Source organism: Zea mays, chromosome 3 (genome assembly GCF_902167145.1).
Source record: "Zea mays cultivar B73 chromosome 3, Zm-B73-REFERENCE-NAM-5.0, whole genome shotgun sequence".
NCBI classification, from domain to species: domain Eukaryota; kingdom Viridiplantae; phylum Streptophyta; class Magnoliopsida; order Poales; family Poaceae; genus Zea; species Zea mays.
This window is the reverse complement of record NC_050098.1, coordinates 36,407,253-36,429,226: the sequence shown is the minus strand read 5'-3', so window position 1 is coordinate 36,429,226 and position 21,974 is coordinate 36,407,253. Positions and strand designations below refer to the sequence as shown.

At 44.7% G+C, this 21,974-nt stretch overlaps 1 protein-coding gene and 1 long non-coding RNA gene across 2 annotated transcripts; both read right to left on the bottom strand.

Annotated features, from left to right (window-relative positions):
- Nucleotides 1–509: 509 nt before the first annotated feature.
- Nucleotides 510–3,304, bottom strand: LOC111591125 (uncharacterized). Its single transcript, XR_002750273.2, has 3 exons — nt 2,843–3,304; nt 843–883; nt 510–738 (listed from the first exon to the last, which is right to left on the bottom strand). It is a non-coding gene; the product is annotated as an uncharacterized lncRNA (long non-coding RNA).
- Nucleotides 3,305–3,622: 318 nt separating this feature from the next.
- On the bottom strand, nt 3,623–12,788 carry LOC100282504 (epoxide hydrolase 2). Its single transcript, NM_001366433.1, has 4 exons — nt 12,494–12,788; nt 12,201–12,383; nt 10,860–11,101; nt 3,623–4,007 (listed from the first exon to the last, which is right to left on the bottom strand). Exons 1-4 carry the CDS (start codon nt 12,644–12,646, stop codon nt 3,761–3,763), a joined length of 825 nt encoding a protein of 274 aa, NP_001353362.1. The 5' UTR covers nt 12,647–12,788; the 3' UTR covers nt 3,623–3,760.
- Nucleotides 12,789–21,974: the final 9,186 nt, after the last annotated feature.

Sequence of the window (21,974 nt, the reverse complement as noted above, 5' to 3'; positions counted from 1 at the left end):
GGTGACGTTTGATTCACATATTGATAAAATAACAAGTAATCAATAACATTAAATTATGTTTATTTAAGTCCAACTGTAATCAATACCACACTACAAATGAATTATGTTTATTTAAGTCCAACTGTAATCAATACCACACTACAAATGGATACCACCTTATTTAAATTTGTTACCGCAGATATTCTAGTGGTATTCTAGTGTGAATCGTTACTATTACCATTTACGTTATATTTCGTGAAACAAACGATACAAGTTCCTAATGCTTTCTGGTAAAAAAAAGATATTTTACACCGAACACGTTCACAGGAAAGTTATTATCTTTAAGGCCTCGTTTGGAAAATTCGGTAACAGACTACCCCGGTAATTTAGCACCGCCGGGGTAAACCTGCAAAAAAAAAACCGTGTGATGCTGCCCGGTGGGGTTTGCACGCCCTGTGGCTATTTGGAAAGTGCTGAACAAACTGTCCACTTCAATTCTCCAAACAAACAGGTAACACAAGCAGAACAGGTTAAAACATATGCCAAATGTTTGGTTTATGCACCAAAGGCAAACGAACTGTCCAATTTAATGTATAATCAGAAGAACACTACAAGCAGATTGTCCAAATGGTTCAGTAGAACCAGTTTTCTAAAAACAGAGAATGCTGACAAGAAGCAGATACAAGAGATTGGGGTTCAGACACACGAGAATGCAGTTCATGAGACATGGCAAGCGGCTTCTTGAGATGGCTTCCTTCTCTGTAGATATGCATAGAAAATTGGCATCAAATTAATGAAAAATGAAGATCAATCAACAAAATAAGATAACACGCCACAACTCCGACTCTGCCAAATTAACTCACCCTACAAGGTACACCATTGATTCCAGGAGCTGTTGTTCCACCTATATGAATATTAAGGCATGACATTACGTAATTCATAGAAATAAGGAAAACTAGGAATATAATTTGAAAAAACAATAGCCAAATTGGCCATGGTCGGGCAAGAAGTAAACTAAGTTCTGTCCTGGATAGATTAACACAAGTATAGGCAGCAAATGATCTCCTGTCCTGGATAGAGTTGTGCTCAGCTCAAGACAACTAACATATAGTACAATACATAATTAGTTTAATAATTAATATTTTTCCATGCATCCATAAGAACAAAGTGCAGCAGAATCTACAACAGAATATGAACTAGCTGGGGAATGAAAGTCATAACTAAAACTAAACCCATCTTTCAGCTGGGGTATCAGTACTTGTGAGGGGCAAAAATATCAGCATACCTTCTCAGCTTGGCCAATTGCTTCCTCCTTTCGTAGGTATACATGTACATGTGGGCCGGCCTGGCCCGGCACGGCACAGGCCCACAAAAGCACGGCCCACAAAGGCACGGCCCACAAAAGCACATATCTAATTATGGGCCGTGCCGTGCTAGCACGTGTGCCCAGTCATCGGCCCACGGCACGGCCCACAATTAGTTATGTGTGCAAGGCCGGCCCAAATAGCCCAAAATACCTTAATATGCTAGACCGGCCCATATACATACAACAGTAATACATCAACAAAAAGTATAATATATATATATATGACCAAAATAAAACTAAGATGTTTTGTGGATGCACATTATAAACCTTTGGTCAGAAAGAAAAAATATTACAACTAGCTCATAAGTTCTCTGTTTAGTGTTTAATTGAGTACTATACATCCATACAGAATACATATACAATGATCATCACTATTCACTATCCATATCTAGGTATTGGCTCTCGATGGCTTATTGAAGCTCTAGATTCTCCAAGTTATGCTAGTCATGTGGGCTTTGATGAACCTTAGTTAAATACTGAGTCTATATTTAGTGGGCCTCGGTGGGCCTTAGTTAAATGGGTCGTGCCAGGCCGGCCCGTGGGCTTGACATGAGGCCCAGGCACGGCCCACAATGTGGGCCGTGCCGACCCAGGCACACAATTAGGTTGGACCGTGCCAGATATGGGCCGTGCCAGAAATTGTGTGCTTTGGGCCGGCCTATTAGGCACAGCACAAATGTACACCTATATTCGTAGGCAACCTTGGCCTTCTCCTTCCTCTTCTCAAGTTCCTGATAGAGCAAACACATATTGTTAACAAATTGAACTATGGGAAATAACTAGCTAGTTTACACAAGAATAGAATACAACAGAGCTGAATACTGCACTACAACAGAGCTGAATACAACAAAGCTGAATACTACACTACAATAAAGTTGAATATCGCACTACATTAGCAAAGCAATAAGGTGCTTGTTTAGTTAAAGTAGGTTGGATTGTACAGCAAAATAATTCAGCTTGGATAAGTACCCTGAACAACTCAATTACTCACATTGATGTGCTACCTAAGCGCTGCGTATACACTATAACCAGCTTTCTCAAGCAAGGCGTCTATCAGATAGTTGTAACAAGGGTAGCAGTGAAGAGTAGTCATCATTGGGGCGATTATTTATGTGCTGATGGCACAATGGATTATGAATAAAGTGATGCAAGATTAAACATTGATTAGGGTAGACTTGGTCTTTTATATAGCTGTCGGGGTGTCAAGTTTTGTACGTTTGCCCAAAGGATTGTGTTCTTGAGCTGTCTTACATCCCCAAATTCACCTCGCCATTGGGGTTCCCGTGAACCAAATCATATGGAGAGAAATAAAATGGTAGAGGGAGAAGGTAGTAGAAGGCAACAAAACATCCTATGTCCCTCCTACGACCAAGAAACAAACTGGTCATGCTACGGATGTGACCAAACCCTTGTCTGCTTCCAAAGTTCACCAAAACGGTTCCTATTTCGATGCGCACAAACAAATTGCTTTTGTAATATGGATGTATGCATATTTACCGGTGGGTGAGGGCATCGGCTGGATCTGGACGAGGCTCGGCGGTGGGCGTCTTCCTCTGCATCTTCTTCATAGCGTCGGCGGAGGGGTCATCGTGTTCTTCGGAGGAGGGGCAGCGACGTTCGAGGAGCACGCGTGTGCCGGATCGATGGACGAGCTGGACGTGGCCTCGGGCTCCGTGTCTTCTTGCTCGGCGTCGGTGGTGGGTGAAGGCGACAGCTAGATCTGGAGAAGGATTAGGTGAGACACGGAAATAGGGAGCGGACGAGACGAGGCGAGGCGAGACGGGGTGCTGCGTCGGCGGTGGGTGAAGCGACGACTGGATCTGAAGGAGGACGAGGTGAGACCCTACGTCGGCGGTGGGTGAAGGCGGCGGCGGGATCCAGAGGACGAGGCGAGACGGGGAGATGGGGAGCAGACGAGACGAGGCAAGACGGGGTTTGTGTGTCCGACCTTCTGACGCGTGTTTTTCCTGCCCGTGAAAACCGTTCCAAACCGGGGTCACGCTTCCCTTCCGATGGACTTCCAAACGTCGACGCAGCCACAGGAGTGTTCTGTTACACGGGGCATGGAGAAGCTGGGTTTTGGCCGGAAAACCCGCCGGTTTCGAGCGTCCCAAACGAGTCCTAAATCAATAATATGAGAGCCTCACCCTCACGTGTGTCATACATCAAAAGGAAATTTATCATGCAACTCCAAGCTGCCGTGGCCGCTGGAAGTTGCTTCTTGGATCACCCCATATGGTGTCTACCACAAAGGCAAAACAAGTTTCTTGGTAGAGCTGTGTAAAAAGGTGAGACAGACGAATTTTATTTAGATCGTATATTTGTATGGTGACACTCGCAACCGCATTTTTTTGACATAAAAACACGAGTAGCTCAGAATCATATAACGGCTCCTTGAGATTTTTCCAATACGTATCAGAACTTGCTAAAGAACTCGCAGATGTGATCAGAGACCTCGTTGGGTTTCTCCTGGTTGATGAAGTGGCTCACTCCCTCCATTACAACCACGTCCTCTAGATTTGGCACGCTTGCCTTGAAGCCACCCTTGTGAATGTAGTCCGGTACCCCCGGAGCGTTGTATGTAATGTCAAGGTCCCCAACAATGAATTTCGACGGAACTTTTATCGGAGCTCCAGTCCATGCCGCAGAAAGCTCCCAACTCCTACATGAGCACAAAATGGATCTGGTGAGACCTTACAGATGCCTGTCAGCTCTGAATAAAGCCATTGTACATAACAATTGAATTTGCACTGGCTGGCACCAAAATAGATCTAGACAAGTATAATAACAGGTGGTAAACAGGCTATGTAATGAGATAGAAGAAACGAGCTAGAAAAAAAACTTTAAAACACAAGTGAGTCATGTATTAATAATAAACTAATAAAGAGTTAACTAATAAAAATTGAATTTTAGAAGGTTTTTGGAGATACTCTAAGAGCAACATCAAACAATATATTATTGATATTTGCTCTTAGAGTATCTCCAAAAACCTTCTAAAAATCAATTTTTAAATATCATTTAAAAAACTTATTTGAATAAAAAATTCCTATATCTTACAATTTTTAAATTCAATTTTTACATCTTTTCTCTCCAACTTTCCTATATCTTACACGCACTCTAGAGATTAAACCTCGTTGTTCATATTTAGTTGGGAAAAATCCAAAATAATGATGATTATATTTATATATTCAATTAGAGAAGTTGGAAAGTATTTTTTACCTAAATATTCCTTTTTAGCGATGAAAACAATCGAAAAAGATTGGGAGAATGCTCAACCAATTTCACATTTTACGAAAACGACACGATATTGGACGGTAACGAAAACAACATCAATATTTCACGGAACAACATATCAATTTGTAGTAAAAAAAACTCATTTCCTACGAACAAGAAAAAGTTCAAGCAAACATAAGTTGTGTAAACTCTTCACCCCAAGGTTGAAATTGTTTGATTAGTTATCATATCTTGAAGCGGGCAAGAATAAAGGATTCACGATATGGTATTCAATAAATTTAATGTACCAATCACTATGTTATCAGTCTCGAGCATAGAGCCAAGATACGTCTATTGAGTTTTTACATGTACCCCTAAACACGGTCAAAGACACAGACACAACTCAAAATATCCATCGTACACGGTATACACCCTTAGAATGAAGCATTCTGTGCCGTAGGCCGGTGGGCCTTGATGGCCAGTGGACACCCCACTTGTGTGAACACAATGTTGTGGCGCTCGGACTCGAACATTAGGAGAGGGTATTTGGTAGGATCGCCTCTACTACAGAGATTATATGAGAGGCTAATGGTTGGATGATGGTTCGATGAACGGGGGCGAAGGGGAGCCGTGATGCTACCGGCTCAAGAATACAGGTGAGGCTGAAGAACACAAGTGAGGCAGGGAACAATCCTTTCTTAGATTGATCAAACATAGCCCTTTTTGATACAACGCCTGGACCTTATAGACCGGTCCCAGGCCTCAACAAACTCCTTAATAGACTCCTAATTTGTAGCCCTTTTATTTAGGGATAACTAGCTAACAAACTCTACCTAATAACTAGCTAACAGATTCTAGGAGTAATCTTCTAAGCCGACTGGCCCTGAGCGGTTAGCTGTTTCAGCCTGCGCCTATATTCTATACCCGTCATAACATCTCTCCCCTCCTCCGCGAACAGCTCGTCCTCGAGCTGGAAGTCAGGGTATGAGGTCTTGAATTGTTGCAAGGGCTCCCAGGAGGCTTCTTCAGGTTGCACACCGCTCCATTTGACCAGCACGAACCAGACGCCACGCTGAAGTCGAGCTTTGAGGACCTTATCTAGAGCAGAGAGTAGCCAACCATTTTCCATAACCGGCAAGGCAAGGTGGCAGCAATGGTGGAGCACCGCGATATGGCTTGAGCAGACCGACATGGAACACATCGTGTATGCGTGCTCCTGGTGGAAGCCCCAACCGATATATCGCCCAAACCTGCGATGGCACCTCTAGTGGTTGAAGCAGACCAGCTAGGTGTAGGGCTTCAGTCTTGTTTTGTTGGCACACGGCACATGAACGAACCCAATCTCGTACCACTGTCTGTCCTTGTTGATCTTGAAGTCTGCGCGTGCTCGCTGCAGTGTTTTCTGGATGCCCCCATGATCTGTCGAGTGAATTGTGTCCAATATAGTTGGCAACAGGGCAGAAGACCCTGGCACAAACACCTGACGGCCATACAAGATAAGGCCATCAACCAGCTGCCATGGATCGGTAAGGGCACCGTCTTCGATTTGGTTGCAGATTTGTTGGCACTCTGGTGCTGCTGCACATTCCTGCCGCAGCTCTTCATATAGCTACAACATTCCGCACATTCCTGTTGGATAAGGTGTTGAGCGTGGCATTAGGAGAGCTGCGACAGGACAGGGCGTCTGCAATTGTGTTGAATCTCCCAGCTCTGTATTCCACAGTGAAGTCGAACCCGAACAACTTACTGATCCAATGATGTTGGGGGACAGTTGATAACCATTGGTCGAGCATATTCTTGAGACTGAAGTGATCTGTTCGCACCACAAATTTACTGCCCCATAGATAAGGTCGCCAGTGGCGAACTGCCTGAACCAATCCAATTAATTCTCGTTCATATGCTGCGAGTTTGACATGTCGCGGTGCAAATGGATGACTAAAAAGTGCTAGTGGTCCTGACCCTTGATGCAGCACAGCTCCAAATCCGGTTCCAGAAGCGTCGCAGTCAACAATGAATGGTTGCTCGAAGTTTGGAAGCTGTAGGACAAGTGCTGCGGAGAGGGCCTGCTTTAGTGTGCGGAATGTTGTAGCTGCTGGTGGTCCCCAATGGAACCCCTCCTTTTTAAGTAGGGCGGGCATGCAATTGTACCAAAGTCCTTGATAAATTTACGGTAGTATGCGGCTAGTCCCAAAAATCCATGAAGTCCCCTTGGTGACTAAGGAACTGGCCAAGAAGTGATAGCCTCAATCTTGCTAGAATCCAAATGTCATAGGCCATATACATGTAATCCAAATCCCAAAGAATGGGTCCTAAAGTGCGTAGCCATTGAACTCCTAAGATGACACCAAATGAATCCAAAGGAATGGCATAGGCATCCATGATGAACTCCTCCGGACCTACTGAGAAGCTGAGACTATTTGCAAGCCCATAGCAGTTGACTTTGTCCCCATTGGCTACTATCATGTGGCGACCATGGCAGGGTCTGAACTCCAATTGCATGGATTGTGCAGTCTCTGTGTTGATAAAATTATGTGTGGATCCTGTGTCCAGAAGAGCAATGAGGATTCTGTCCCTGACTTGGATCTTCATCTTCATTGTGTCCTCCGATCGGATACCTGTCAGTGCATGGAGCGAGATCATTGGTTCAGAATTCTCCGGTGTCTCCTCTTCTTGTGTGGTCGTGTCATCCTCATAATCGGTCACCTCTAAGTAAAACAACCTAGGGCACCTATGACCACGAACATATAGTTCATATCAGTTGTAACAAAGTCCTTGGCGACGGCGCTTAGTCATCTCGGCATGTGTCAGCTTCTTGAATGGCCACTGTTGTATGGTGCTGGGTGCTGCAGTGATAGCTGGTTGTGGTGCTGGCACTGGTACTGACAGGTGGACGTTGCAGGTGCTTGTTGGAGTTTGGTGCCTGGTGGGTGTCGAGTGCCTGTGTCCTACGTTCATATGCGGGCGCCAAACTCAGGGCGTGCTTGAGATCACGTGGTGCCATGAGTTCCACGCCGACCTTGATACGCTCCGGCAGTCCAGCCGTAAACAGTTGTACCTTCTATTCCTGGGACAGTGGGGTTGTTTGGGCTAGCAGGTCCCAAAACCTCTCCTGGTAGTCATGCACTGTCGTGCGGAAGGGAAGGCGTGCTAGTTCGCCGAGAGGATTGCTGCGTAGTGGCGGCGCTAAGCGGAGTTGGCAGTGCTACTTGAAGAGTCCCCACGACATGGAAGGTTCATCGCGCTAAAGCTGGGTGTACCATGTCCAGTCAATTTTTGTCATGTGATAGGAGGCAAGCCAGACTTTCTCCTCTTCCATCGTGCGTTGTCCTTCGAAGAATTGTTCACACCGATTTAGCCATTGAAGGAGATCTTCCTTGCCATCAAACGTGGCGAACTCGAGGCGATGGAAACAGGGGACGCCTGCTGTAGCAGGTTGGAATTGGGTACTAGCCACGATGTGTGGCATTGGCGACAACTGTGGGATGGGTGACAGGAATGCGGGAAGGGTAGCGGATGGAGCGGCAGCGGGGCGGTGGAAACTATGGTGGAGTAGGTGGTGGCTGGGGTGGTGGTGGGGTGTGGTGGCGGAATGGCGTCAGCCCCTACCATGGCTGGGGAAGGCCCCCCATATCTCGGCATGTCGTAGGGGCTCCCTGGCAAAAGGGAGACGGTAGCTGGACCAGGTGGCTTCTCGACTGCAGCCACACGAGAGGAGATCGAGGACAATTGGGTGGCGAAATCCCCTAGCTGGCGCTGGATCTCCGCAAGGATCGTCGTGACCGACCAAGGATGGGGACTGGACAGCGGCGGAAACGCTGTCACCAGCGTTTGATCCCGGCATCTCTGATACCAAATTGGTAGGATCGCCTCTACTACGGAGATTATATGAGTGGCTAATGGCTGGATGATGGTTGGACGAACGGGGGCGAAGGGGAGCCATGCTGCTGCCGGTTCAAGAACACATGTGAGGCAGGGAACAATCTTTCTTAGATTGATCAATCCATAGCCCTTTTGGATACAACGCCTTGACCTTATAGACCGGTCCCAGGCCTCAACAAACTCCTCCTAATTCGTAGCCCTTCTATTTAGGGATAACTAGCTAACAAACTCTATCTAATAAATAGCTAACAGATTCTAGGAGTAATCTTCTAAGCCAACTGGCCCTGGGCGGTTAGCTGTTTCAGCATGTGCCTATATCCTATACCCGTCATAAAAGTATTGGGCCATCGACTTGGCTGGGCAGGCAGTCTAAGGAAACGAGTTGGGCTGAAACTGAAAATATTGATTACAATACGGACAATAAAATACCAAAAAATAAAAAACGATCGGAAGAGGGCCAAATCGATTTCAAATTTTAAATAACCTACGATTTCCATTTATGCTGGATAAAATATCAGAACGATTCCATAAAAAAGACACAACTACCGTTTTTGTTTTTATCATATTTCTTTCTAACAATTAGAAAGGATTTGGAGAGTCTTTTGAAATTACTCTTGTGTACTCCCTCTAGCTAGTTTTCTTAGGATATGTTTGGGACAACTCTATCAGTGAAAAAATGAATGATGAATTTGAACCTAGGATTCACCGTGGAGCAGCTCCACTAAAAAATCTAGGATCCACTATAAAAATATTAGCTCCAGATCCACAAAAGGACATTTTAGTTGGAATGACCTCTTTTTGTCACCGGGACATGCCTTACATGTCAATAACTGGTCTATTCTTTCTCCTCGGAAAAAAGACGTCGAGCTCACGAGCAGTTCTTCCTCTTGCTCTCAATCTAGAACACAAAGGGAGCAAAATCAGGGCAAGGGAGAATGAGGGGGAGAGCACCGACCGCCACGGTCGACCGTGGGCGAGCAGGGCTGGCTGACGTGTGTGTGGCGCGACCAGGGTAGACATGATGGGGTTGACCATGCATGGGCAAGGCACATCAGACGTAGGAAGAGCAGGGCCAATCGGGAGAGGGGCACGACCAACAGAGGTAGTAGGGATGGCAATCGGGCGGGTAGGACATGGGTATATGGTTCGTACCCATACCCGTGAGACAAAACTCAAGCCTTATTCGTACCCATACACGTTCATGGGTATGGATCTGTACCCATACTCGTACCCACCTAATATCTGTTACTCGACGAATATTCATTACCCGCTCACTCACTGCAATATCAGCATTCAACACCAAACAACAATTTTATCACAATTCAACAATTTAATCATTCCAACATCATCAAACAACAATTTCAACACCAAACAACATATCATGGATAGAAATTGGAACATGTGAATTTGGGATAATGTATTGAATCCGGAAGGCCCACGTGTCACATACCCATTGGGTAACGGGTACGGATACTAGATATCCATACCTACGAAAAAATTAACCATGGATACCTTGTTATATCCATACCCATACTCGTGGATAATGAATTCCACCATATCCGTGTCTGATGGATAATTACCTACGGTTAGTTACCCATACACATACCAATACCCATTACCATCCCTAGATAGGAGAGCAGCTGCCAGCTGGATGCGACTCCTGACCATGGCTGGGTCCGCTCGTGAAGAAAAAAGAAACGACGAAAAACAGAATGGAACAGTAGTTTATGTTACAAGTGGTAGAGGTGGTTAATTTTTACTAGCTCCACCAAATCTAAATTGGTGGACCACATATTGAGTTGTTTCCCAAAATAGTAAATCTGGTCCCTAGATTCATCAATTTGGTGAATCTGGACTATTTGACCTGTAGGGTCAATTTTTTGTGAATTTAAAATTGAGGAAATTGTCCCAAAGAAACCCTTAGGACATGTACAACCCAGAAACAGGAGCATGATTCTTCAAGTATAAAAGACACCTAAGGGCGTGTATAACCTAGATACAGGGGCACAAATCATCAAGTATAAAAGATATCTAAGACATACTTTGATACAATAAAGTGTATCTAACTTTTGTATCTTATTCCCTAAAAACTCTAAGACACGATTTATTAACGAAGGTTGTATATATGAAGTTGTTCCTCAAGACTTGAAGAACCGTGTCAAAGATATGTCTTGATGAAGACACAATTTTTGTCTTACCCTCTAGAAACACATAAATACACAGTGCATTCATATGAGTTATGCATGCCCTAAGGCATACATTGGACCAATCAAACAAATAGCATTGGACCAATCAAACATGAACTGAGTTTCAGTAATCCCATGGCAAATAAAAAACAGGAAATTGTTGGATGGTAAATGATTGATTGCATCAATAAAGAAAATGCGAAATCAAAATTGTTGACTGACCAGAAGGCACATACCTGTCTATGCACCTGTAGTAGTTAAGTCCTCCAGTAAAGCCTGTTTTCGCAAATTTTTCTGCATAGTAAGAAATATCTTCCTCTGATAGCCATGGAGGACAAGTTCCATCTGAATCAAGAGAGTCAAAGAAGCTCTTGTCCTTGGGCAGAATAAGAGGAGCTGGCTTGCGCATGCCAAATGTCTTCTTAAACACCCACTTGATGTCATATAGAGCAAATTCAGCTTCAGCAACACCAAATTCCTGTATGCATCCTTATGTAATTCAAATGTGCAGTGTTTTTTAGAAAAAAAAACATATCTAAAGGGGCATTGATATACACAAAATATGTCATATATGTTAAAAAATAGTTAGCTCCACACAACTGGACTATGCAAATGGGACCAAGTCGATGATTTCAAGACAGCGACATCCAAGAGTTATTATTCCCTTGAAGATTTAAATCAACTAAAATCAGTGAGACAATCTGATAGGTAAGTTTTACAGCTGATCTGGTGCTGCATGCTGATGTTCGTTGATAGAACTCCAAAGAAGACCTGATATTTCCATTAAACAATACTGTTATATGCAACCTTGCACAAAACCGTTTTTTTTTCCTCAAACATGCAGAGCGGTGTATCATTATATCAAGAGAAGAAACCTTGCACATAACAGTTACTGCACTAAAATCAATTTATTGTAGGGAAACATATTCTCTTAAAATAAGACATCTAGGGACTAAGTATTCAAGTTTGTATCAAATGATCTGCTAACCTCCTCTGAATTAAGTCTATGGGCTGTGTTTCATTTTTCAAACCAAAAGTTTCTAATTAGCATTTATTTCGTCGCCATTATCTATCTGCAACTGTGGATATTCCTAGCTGTTTATGGTCACTCCCACTATTATGTGTGCGGGGTACCGAATCCGACCCTTCCTTAACAGCTAGGAGAATTTTTTTTTGGGAAATTTGGATCCATACCATTAAAAGATCACCACTTTGGATCCATACTATTACTATCTCACTTACATGTGGGTCCACATGAGTCAATGACATGTGGGGTCCATGGTATATATCTAAAGTTTGGATCTTTTAATGGTATAGATCCAATTGTTCCTTTTTTTTACGGGACAGAGTCAAATTGAGGCACCAAGTAATCGTTCCAGTATCCATCGAACCAATCTGCTCTCCAAACTAAACGAGTCAACAAAAAATGACAAATGCCCGAACCAATGGTTATCAGAGCAGAGGACGGAACATGACTAGTCATCATAAATAAGACCATTGATTGATCCTGCCTGGCCCATAGGAGCTGCGGTAGCAGTATGTAATGGGAAAGGAAGCACAGTACTCCACTTGTTTACCTGGAAGCGGCACATGTAGTGGTCTTCGCCGCAGGCAGCTCTGATGGCCTGGAGCGGGCTCATCTCCGGCCGCCGCGGGTGGTACACGACGCTTAGGTTCACGAGCGCCCGCACCAGGTCCGGCCGAAGCAGACAAAGCTGCCACGCCACGGTGGCTCCCCAGTCGTGCCCCACCACGAACACCTGCAGCGAACAGAGAACCCGATCAAAAAAAAAAGAGGGCGAATAAGCCAACGTACCGTGTCTGCTTCGCAGTTTTGTGCAACGAATCGAACGGATTGCTGCAGTAAAACCTGCCGCTGGCCGAGGTCGGAGATGAGCGCGACGAGGTCCCCGACGACATGGAAGGTGGTGTAGCTGGACGCATCAGGCGGGGAGTCGGAGTCGCCGTAGCCGCGGAGGTCCGGGGCCACGGCGCGGTAGCCGCGCGCCGCCAGGGCGGACATCTGGTGGCGCCAGCCGTACCAGAGGTCCGGGAAGCCGTGAAGGAGCAGCACCACTGGGGCGCTGCCCTCCTCGGGCCCAGCCTCCGCCACGTGCAGGCGCACTCCGTTCGCCTCCAGCGTTCGGTGCCGCACCCCCTCCACCGCGGCCGCCATCTCTATCCTATGCCGTCCTGTCTGCTCACCGAAGCGCACTGGCTCAGGCAGCTGCTACCTGTCGCGCACGCGCATGCCGCCTGCTTTTGTAGCGGGACCTGCCGGCTGCTGGCTTTGGAGGCGCAGCAGGGGATTTTGGGGCGTGCGAGGCAGCCGAACGGATGGGCGGCGCGGGCGAAACGGAGTACTACAGTATATGCGGATTTTCATTGGGTGGGGTGGCCGGCAGGCGGCAGCGGTAAGCCGTGGGCGGCAGGACGGCGAGGGCTTGGCAGCTTTCGAGCTTCCGGTTTCCTGGGATTGGCCTGGGCCCTGGTGCCGCTGCTCGATTTCCTCGTTAGGCTATCCGCACTCATACTACTCTAAATTTCTACCCTAAAAAGAATATTCTGTCCTGATCAACACTCTATACCACAATCCTCCGCACTCATATTTACTCTATATTCCAACCCTATACCAACTACCATATATTATATTATATTTTTTCCCACTCCGCGTGCATGCATGTGCTGTGAACGGCCGCGTGCATGCATGTGGGCCCGCCTCCCCACCTCCGCGTGCATGCATGCATCTGCCTCCGTCGGCTGCTTGCTTGCATGCCTCGTTTAGCGCATGTGCGTCCAAATTCTACATTTGCAGCTCAATCACGCGTAGAGTCTAGCACCCAGTCACCCGCTGCAGGTGTTTCTTTACGCTATATGGGATAGAGTCCAGCACCTGGTCCTCCACTGCGGGTAGCCTTATCGTGGAGACGCGGCTACCTTTTCTACCTCCTCCTACAGTCCTACACTCCAACTGGTAGAGCTGAAGCCTGAAGCAGCTAGTATAGAACTCGCGGTGTGGAACTGGTAATTAACCTAGTCACTAACGGAATATGCAAGTTGTTTTGGTTGTAGACTTGTAGGTCATGAAAGAAACACGGACGTTTAAGAGGAAGTAAATTAGAACTTCTAAAACGCTAATTAGACTACAAATAAATCTCCTAAACAAAAACTATGTAAATAACTAAATAATAATGTGCAAACTAGATTTTGTCTAATTGTTTCTATCTCTACCGCAAAAAGAGTAGGCATTGTGATTTATTATTTGTTGCACTTCTAGTTGTTGGAAGTCCTCATCGTCGCTATCGGGCAACTCCATTCCTACTTCAACAATATACCAAATATTTGGATGGGGTAAGCATAAGTGTCCTATCATACTATGGCTCCACCTGGAATAATTTGTTCCATCAAATTGAGGAGGTTTTTCAAGTGAAACAAATAATAGAGGGGTGGTGGTATTTGAAGGAATATGATTATAATTGAAAGATATGCTAGAATAGTTAGAATAAACTGTTTTATTTTTCCTTTGTTGCTTGATGTAGATAGACTCATCCTCGCTACTTGAGCTTGATGTAGAGGCTTCGTCCTCGTCGTAGATCTTGATCTTCTTTTTCGACTTCTTGGAGTCCTTACACTTGTGGGGCTTCTTTGAGTGCATTGACTCATTGTCCTTATCCTTGTTGTCTACCAATGGGACTATCTTGTTCTTTTTCAACTTCAAATTGTTCCCCCCTCCCACATCACTTTGGGTTGTTAGTCCCTCAAATGAAGTGTCGGGCTCTAATACCAATTGATAGTTGCCTAAAGGGAGTGAATAGGTGAATCCTAAAATCTTAACTCAAGCAATCAACTTCGATCAGAATATTGTAACTTGAGTGATTAGAACAAGACAATATTGCCAATGTAAATGACTTGTTATGTTGCTAGAAAAACTTAGGTGCAGAATACAAGGTAGCAACAAGATATAAGAGAGATAAATCTCAAATGGGGAATAAAGCAAGTATTGCTCAAATGGGACAAGGCAAATGCAAGTAGGGAACGATAATACATAAGGGACACAAGATTTGTTAACCGGAGTTGGTTCCACAAATAAACATATGTCCCCATTGAGGGGTTCACAAAGAACCGGGTCTCTTTCATTCCTTTTGAAAGGGAAATGGTCTTTAAGCCATTTCTATATTAGTTTTGATGTTTGATTACCATCACAACATTATAGACTAACTAGTTTAACCAATTGGGTAAGTTTTGAGAGCACCTAGAGAGAGGTGAATAGGTGAGAGCACCTAGAGGGGGTGAATAGGTGATCCTGTAATGAACAGCTCAACAAGACCAACTTGGTCTAAAATTGATTAGTGAGATTGAAAACCAAGTTAAAATGAAGAGTGTGAGAGGTGACGACTTCTTCACTTAATTGCTCTCACAAGATGAGTATTAAACTTAGAGCAATATTACAAGTGAAGGGAAGAGCTAGAAAGAATAGAATCACAGTAAGGTAAAGTAAACAAGTGACACGACGATTTATCCTGTGGTTCGATCAAGCGTAAAATGCTTGCCTACTCCACATTGTGGCGTCCCAATGGATGAGGGTTGCACTCAACCCCTCTCAAGTGATCCAATGATCAACTTAAGTACCACAGTTCTCTTTCTTATCTCAAGTTTTTCCCATTGTGAGGAACCTCCACAATTTGGAGTCTCTCACGCCTTACACAATTGATCTCAAATAACCTACAAGAGTAAGGGGGAGTAGAAACACACACAAGAGACAAAATCATAGTTGTACACGCACACAAGTCGAGAGGAGAGCACAAGAGACAATGCAGTGGAGTTACAACTCAAAACACGTGCTCGAATCTCAATCTATCAAAGCAAAAGTGTGGTCGCAGTGTCTTTAATGTTGTAGGATGTTCAAATGATGCTTGATGTAGAGCTCCATGCACCTAAGGTCCCTTTTATACCCCCAAGGGACTTAGGAGCCGTTGGAGCTCCATTTGGAAGGCCCTGGTTGCCTTCTGTCCGTGGGTGCATCGGATTGTCCGGTGCACAACGGACAGTGAACAGTGCAACGGCTACAGAATCTCTGATTGGCTGGTTTCCTGTTTTGGGGGGCACCGGACTGTCCGGTGGGTGACACCGGACCGTTCGGGGCACCATATGATCGTTGGTCCCCGACCGATGTGGCTAGTAGCCGTTGGCTAGCTGGCACACCGGACTTTCTCGCGCTCCACGCGGACGGTCTGGTGAATTATAGCCGACGCAGACTGAAATTCCCGAGAGCGGACTGTTCGGCGGACCGTACACAAGACTGTCCAGTGCACACCGGACCGTCTGATTCTACGCAGAGCAGTCCTTCTTCTCTTTTTTCAATCTAAGTCTCTTTTGCTCCTTTTTGGTTTGACTTCATAAGGTCTCTAGCACCTAGACAAGTATGATTAGTACACAAACAATTGACTAAGTGTCCAGAGCTTACCTTTTTCACTTGGCACCATATAGATTTGTATTTTGCTCTCTTCTAAGCTCAACTTGCTTTATGTGCCTATGCCCTTTGCTTATGAAAGATGGTGTTAGTATAAACATGATGTGTTGATCATTTAATCACCAAAACAATATAAAAATGGCCTAAGGGCACATTTTCCTTTCAATAGGTGATCCTGCTATAATCAACTCTAAACAACACAAACTTGGTTTATGACAAGTGTTAGTGAAAACTAAAACCAAGTTGTTATGAGTAGAGATGGAGAGAGAGAGGAGAACCCTTCACTTGATTGCTCCTTTTAAATATGTATCAAACTTAGGAGCAATAACACAAGTGAATATGAGAACTCGAGAAGTCAACAATTGCAATAAAGTAAATGGACAATAGACACAAAGATTTTATCTTGTGGTTCGTCCAATGCCTGCTCCATGTTGTGGTGACCTCCTTTGGTCAAGGGTTGCACTCAACCCCTCTTAAGTGATCCAATGATCAAACTTGAGCACCATGATTTTCTTCCTTATCTCAAATCCCCTTTATGAGGAATATCCACAAGTTGGAGTCTCTCACACCTTACACAAATGATCTTAATCATAGCACAAGAGTAAGGGGGAGTAGCAACACACACAAAAGCAAAAGTGCAGCAGCAACACGCACACAAGTCAAGAAAAAGAGCACACGAATCAAAACATCAGAGTCACAGCTCAAGAATGCGCTCAAATCTCTATCTAACGAAATAGCAGCGTGGTCACGAGGTCTCGTAGTTGTAGTATGCTCAAAGAATGCTTGTTTGACAACTCCATGCGCCTAGGGGGTCCTTTTATAGCCTTAAGGGACCAAGGAGCTATTTGAACTTCATTTGGAAGTTCATGGTTGCCTTCTGTCTGCAGGTGCACCGGACTGTCCGGTGCACACCTATTAGCGTTGTGGTAGAGGGGATCAAACAGAGTAGGGCAGATCGAAGCAGGAGAGAGCGAGAGGTAGAGGAAGATGTGCGATGGGAAGAAGGAATCTATTAGCTTGTTCTGATTTTCGGTGTCCTCTCCCATGCTACAGCGCTAGATTTAACCCTTTGGTTTACAATACGACCCATCAGGCCTTACTCGGCCCACTCTGGCCCAAGTACTCTCACGTTACGGCGCCTCACGCATTGTGGAAGCACACCCGCGCTCTCCGCTAGTTCGACACCCGCCTTGTTGCCAGCTTCTCCATTGTCCTAGACACCGGAGCTGACAACACCGGACACTGAAGAGTCACTAATTTCTTTCCTTTCCTGACTAAGACGACTGTTGTCAGCCGTTGGCCCCATGGCACACTGGACAGTCCGGTGGCGACCCAGACAGTACAGTGTGACCTGGTGACTGTTGGTTCGGCTGATGTGGCCAGCGCTGATCGCACGGACGACCGTTGGCCAGGCGCGTGGCTGGCACACCGGACAGTCCGGTGAATTATAGCCGCGGTGCCTTGGTAAAATCCCAAGAACGACCTGTTCTGCCAGGTGAACAATCTAGGCACCGGGCAGTGTCCGGTGCACACGAGACAGTCCGGTGCTCTCCAGACTGGCTCATGTTTGGCCAAACTTATCCAAACTTCTTCACTCTAAATTGTCTTGACTTGGAGAGTTTCCTAGCTCTTAGATGAACATAGTTAGCAACTAAAACAATTTACTAAGTGCTAGACTCATACCTTTGTTCCTTCATTTCAATAGGATTTGCAACATTCTCCTATATTTCTCAATTTATCTTTCAAATGCTTATACATATGCTCATACATCAAGATGTTTAGTCCAAGACAATATATTGAGCACTAATCACCAAAAACAAACTAGAAATAGCCCAAGGGCACATTTCCCTTTCAATTCCCCTCTTTTTGGTGATTTATGCCAACACACTTAAAAGCAACACACGAGGTACCAACATACTCAAATATGAGCCATATTTTTTCAAACTGAAGTAAAATCAAATACCAATAGAATAAGTCTAGGATTTGGCATATTTGGATCATTTTGCCACCACTTGGTTTGTTTTCGCAATACAAATTCATTTTCTTGCTTCTATGCCAAAACACTTTGTTTTAGCAAATCAAAACATTTTCAAGACTAGTTTTGATCAATCATCAAAAACTCCCCCTTTTCCCGCAATAAAGATTTCTCTCCATAAGAGAATAGTTTTGCAATAAGAGAGTTTTGATCAAGCAAGACGTACTAAACACAATAAATTTTGAAATTCACAAGTGGTAGTTGATCCAGTTGCTTTAATGTTGCAGTAAGCACATCTTTTTAATTCACATAGAGGAGTAAGAGTATGAGTTACTTTAATGTTGCCACTTTTTACTAGTTCATCAAATATTTTATCACACTTAGAACATTAAAAGTAAATTTAACTACTTATTGCTAATTCTTTTGAACTGGCTGTAAAGAAGAACAAGGTGAAGGTTTGGCCTTCGTTGGCCAAACAAGTTCAGCGGTATATATATCTCAGATTCGTCATCCAAATTATTCCGCTCCACTAGATGTATAATACACCCAGCTGATTTTGATGTCTCTTTTCATCAGCTTTTATAGGTCAAAGCCCGCTGATGTAGCTGAGCTACTGAAAAGAACTAAGTGTCATCCAGTTTGTCTCTTAACTAGGATAGCAACCCAATAAAAGCCAACCCTAGTAGTTCTTTGTCTGTAACATGAATTTGAAAGTATCTGTTTCTAGTGTCTCAAAACCTCTAGATATAATCATTAATTGATTCTTCACATCGCTGCCAGACTGAGGCTAAATCATCTAACCCTAAATCATATTCCCTAGAAAAGAAATGTTCGTGAAATTTACTTTCTAAATCATTCTAGGAATTAATGTAATTCGAAGGCATGATGGCGTAACACGCAAAAGTGGTACCAGCAAGGGATAAAGAAAATAAACGAACACGAAAGGCTTCCCCATCGACCAATTCTCCTAGGTGTGCTAGGAACTGGCCTACATGTTCGTGTGTGCTTCTACCACTTTCAGCAGAAAAATGAAAAACACCGGTATCCTTGCCCCTTGTGGGTATGATCATATGACTTTTGATATTATTGTCCTACTTTGGCTGCACTAACTCTGAGCCTACCTCGAAATAGTTTAGCCATCTCTTCCATAATTTTCTTCATTGCACCTAGTGGCAGACCACCGGACCCTGGCTATTCGGTCGGGCGTTGCTACGTCGACCTTCTTACCATGACCGATCGATAATGTTGATCAGTCTGTGATCGTATGGTGCGTTGTGGTTTAAATATGTAGTGGGGGAATGTACTGCTGCTGTGGTGCATAATAAATTGGTGCATAATGTGCAACAGTAGGTTCTGCGTATGCATATTCGGACTGGCCGGTCCAGATGGTCGGACGGACCGATGCAATGCTAGACTGTCTGATTGTGTTCATTATAATCGGGGTGCCACGTGGTGGTCCTGGTGCAGCTCCGTACTATCTAGCATGGAAAGCCGGACGATCCACGTAAGGGCCGAACTGTCCGAGCAAAGGCTCGGACAGTCTGATCGTGTCCAGGGGCGTCGATTAGCCAAGCAGGGACAACAATGGTGGTATTAGTCTTGGATATGAGTTCATTAGCATACCATATAATGGCTGGGGCTGCAAATCCCTATTTGTTACCGATGTATTAGACATAGACATCGTATTACTAATTTCAAATGATGGAAAACTAGGAGCAACGAATTTTTTCAACAAACGTGTTAATTTTTTAATTGAATATTCTAACCTTCTAATCTATTGGTTTATTTTTATTCTACTGCTGATCTACATATTATTTAATATATTAGATGTCGTCGGGTTTACTTATGTTGGGATTTGAAGAAATGATAGAAGAGATGCGACATTGGTCTCTCCATGTTGACAACCTTTTGGTGGCGATCTACCGTGTATTGTAACAAGAATTTCTCCTTCGCTTGACGTATGTAGTCTTCGTATTGCTGTTGCTCGTCGGCCGTCAGGCTTTCAATAGTTGGCTTCAGGATATTATTTGGGGAGATATCAATGTGATCTTTGGAACTGGCTATTTAAGGGCTTGATTTTTAGCAGATCTAGACACATGGATCCCCAGTGGAGTCACAAAAAAGTGTGTTGGCGCCAATCTAGACGCTAAACACAGGTGTAGGATCTAGGACACCGGCTAGAGGGGGGTGAGTAAACAATTTTATCTAAAATCAAAGACACTAGGGAAATTTAATCAATACAACAAAAAGATATAAATTCCTAGCTATGATAGGCAAGCAAAAAATGATGAACAATTATGGCAATACTACAAATGATAGACAATACACAAATTACTAACTATTTGCAAAGTAATAAGCAAAGAGTGAAGAGAATGACACCGAGATTTATCCCATGGTATTGATGATTTGTCGATCACCCCTAATCCACGTTGACGTTGAGTTCAAGCTCTCACTTGCTCCTCTATCAAGACGCGGCTTGAACTTTGAGCCAAGTGGACAAGAAATCACTCAATACCTCAATTCCACTAGCATCGCCTTTGCCGCTCCGGTGAGGTGGGCGTGAACCCCTCACAATCAACACTGTGGCTCCTCCACAACCTTCACGGAGAGCTCGATGGAGACAACACCCGATCTGACTAGGAGGCGGCAACCTCCAAGAGTAACAAGACAATGAAGCTTGCCCGATGTACCACATAGTGCCTCAAAGATCACCAGTGGATGCAAATGTACCAGAAGCTCTCAATCACTCACTAGAATGCAATCTCAAGCAAGGAGTGTGAGAGATTGAGCTAGAGGATCACAAATGAGCTCAATGTATGCTAGGAATGGCCAAGAGAGCCCTCACATACGAGCTCCACTTCTATTTATAGCCCCCATCTCAATACTAGCCGTTATGCGCAACTAGCACACAGGACGATCTGTGCCCTATGATCGAGCGGTCCACCGTACAAGTAACGGCTATAATTCCCGTTTGAAACCTGTCAGTGCTATCAGAAAAAGTCAAACCCAGACGGTCCACCAAACTAGGCTAGACGGTCCTAGACCTGTCAACTTGAAACGTGAAAGGGAAATAGGGTTTAACCTTTTTCCTATAAATAATTTTGGTGGTTGAATGCCTAACACAAATATTGGACTAACTAGTTTGCTCTAGAGTATATGATATACAGGTGCATAAAGGTTCAACATAAACCAATAAAGATTGAATAAAGGGTTCAAATTCAAAAGGAGCAAGAAACCAAGTGTGCCCTGGTCTGGCGCACCGGATTGTCCGGTGTTCCACCGGACAGTGTCCGGTGCACCAGGACCGTACAACGCCCAACTCACCACCCTCGGGTTTCAACCAGCACGCTCCACTATAATTCACCGGACTGTCCGGTGTGCCAGCGGAGCAACAGCTACTTTGTGCAACGGTCGCCTACAAAAGCTTAATTCCAGAGGAATAGTGCGCAACAATGCGCGGCAGAGAAGAGCCGCCCGTCAGAGGTGCACCGGACAGTGAACAGTACTTGTCCGGTGCGGCACCGGACTGTTCGGTGCCACTAGAAGACAAAGGCTCCAACGATCGACAGCGCCCGAACCCTAACGGTTGGGTGACGTGGCTGGTACAACGGATAGTGTCCGGTGGCGCACCGGACTGTCCGGTGCGCTCATCGACAGTAGCCATCCCCAACGGCTATGTGGTGGTTGAGGGCTATAAATACCCTCAACCACCACCACTCCAAGCATCCAAGTTTCCAGCACTTCACATTCAATACAAGATCTAGTGCATTCACTCCAAGACACAAATTCAATAGAATCAAAGCCTCTCCAAGTTCCAAATACATTCCACTCACCTAGTGACTTGAGAGAGAGAGTTTGTTTGTGTTCTTTGCGCTCTTGTTTCTTGGATCGCTTTCTTCTTCCTCA

Excerpts from the sequence above, each read along its gene's own strand:
- LOC100282504 (NM_001366433.1), bottom strand. The coding sequence starts at position 12,646 with ATGTCCGCCCTGGCGGCGCGCGGCTACCGCGCCGTGGCCCCGGACCTC. Across the intron at positions 12,384-12,493 it reads CCGACCTCGGCCAGCGGCAG|GTGTTCGTGGTGGGGCACGA; the intron begins GTTTTACTGCAG and ends TGTTCGCTGCAG. Across the intron at positions 11,102-12,200 it reads ACTACATGTGCCGCTTCCAG|GAATTTGGTGTTGCTGAAGC; the intron begins GTAAACAAGTGG and ends GGATGCATACAG.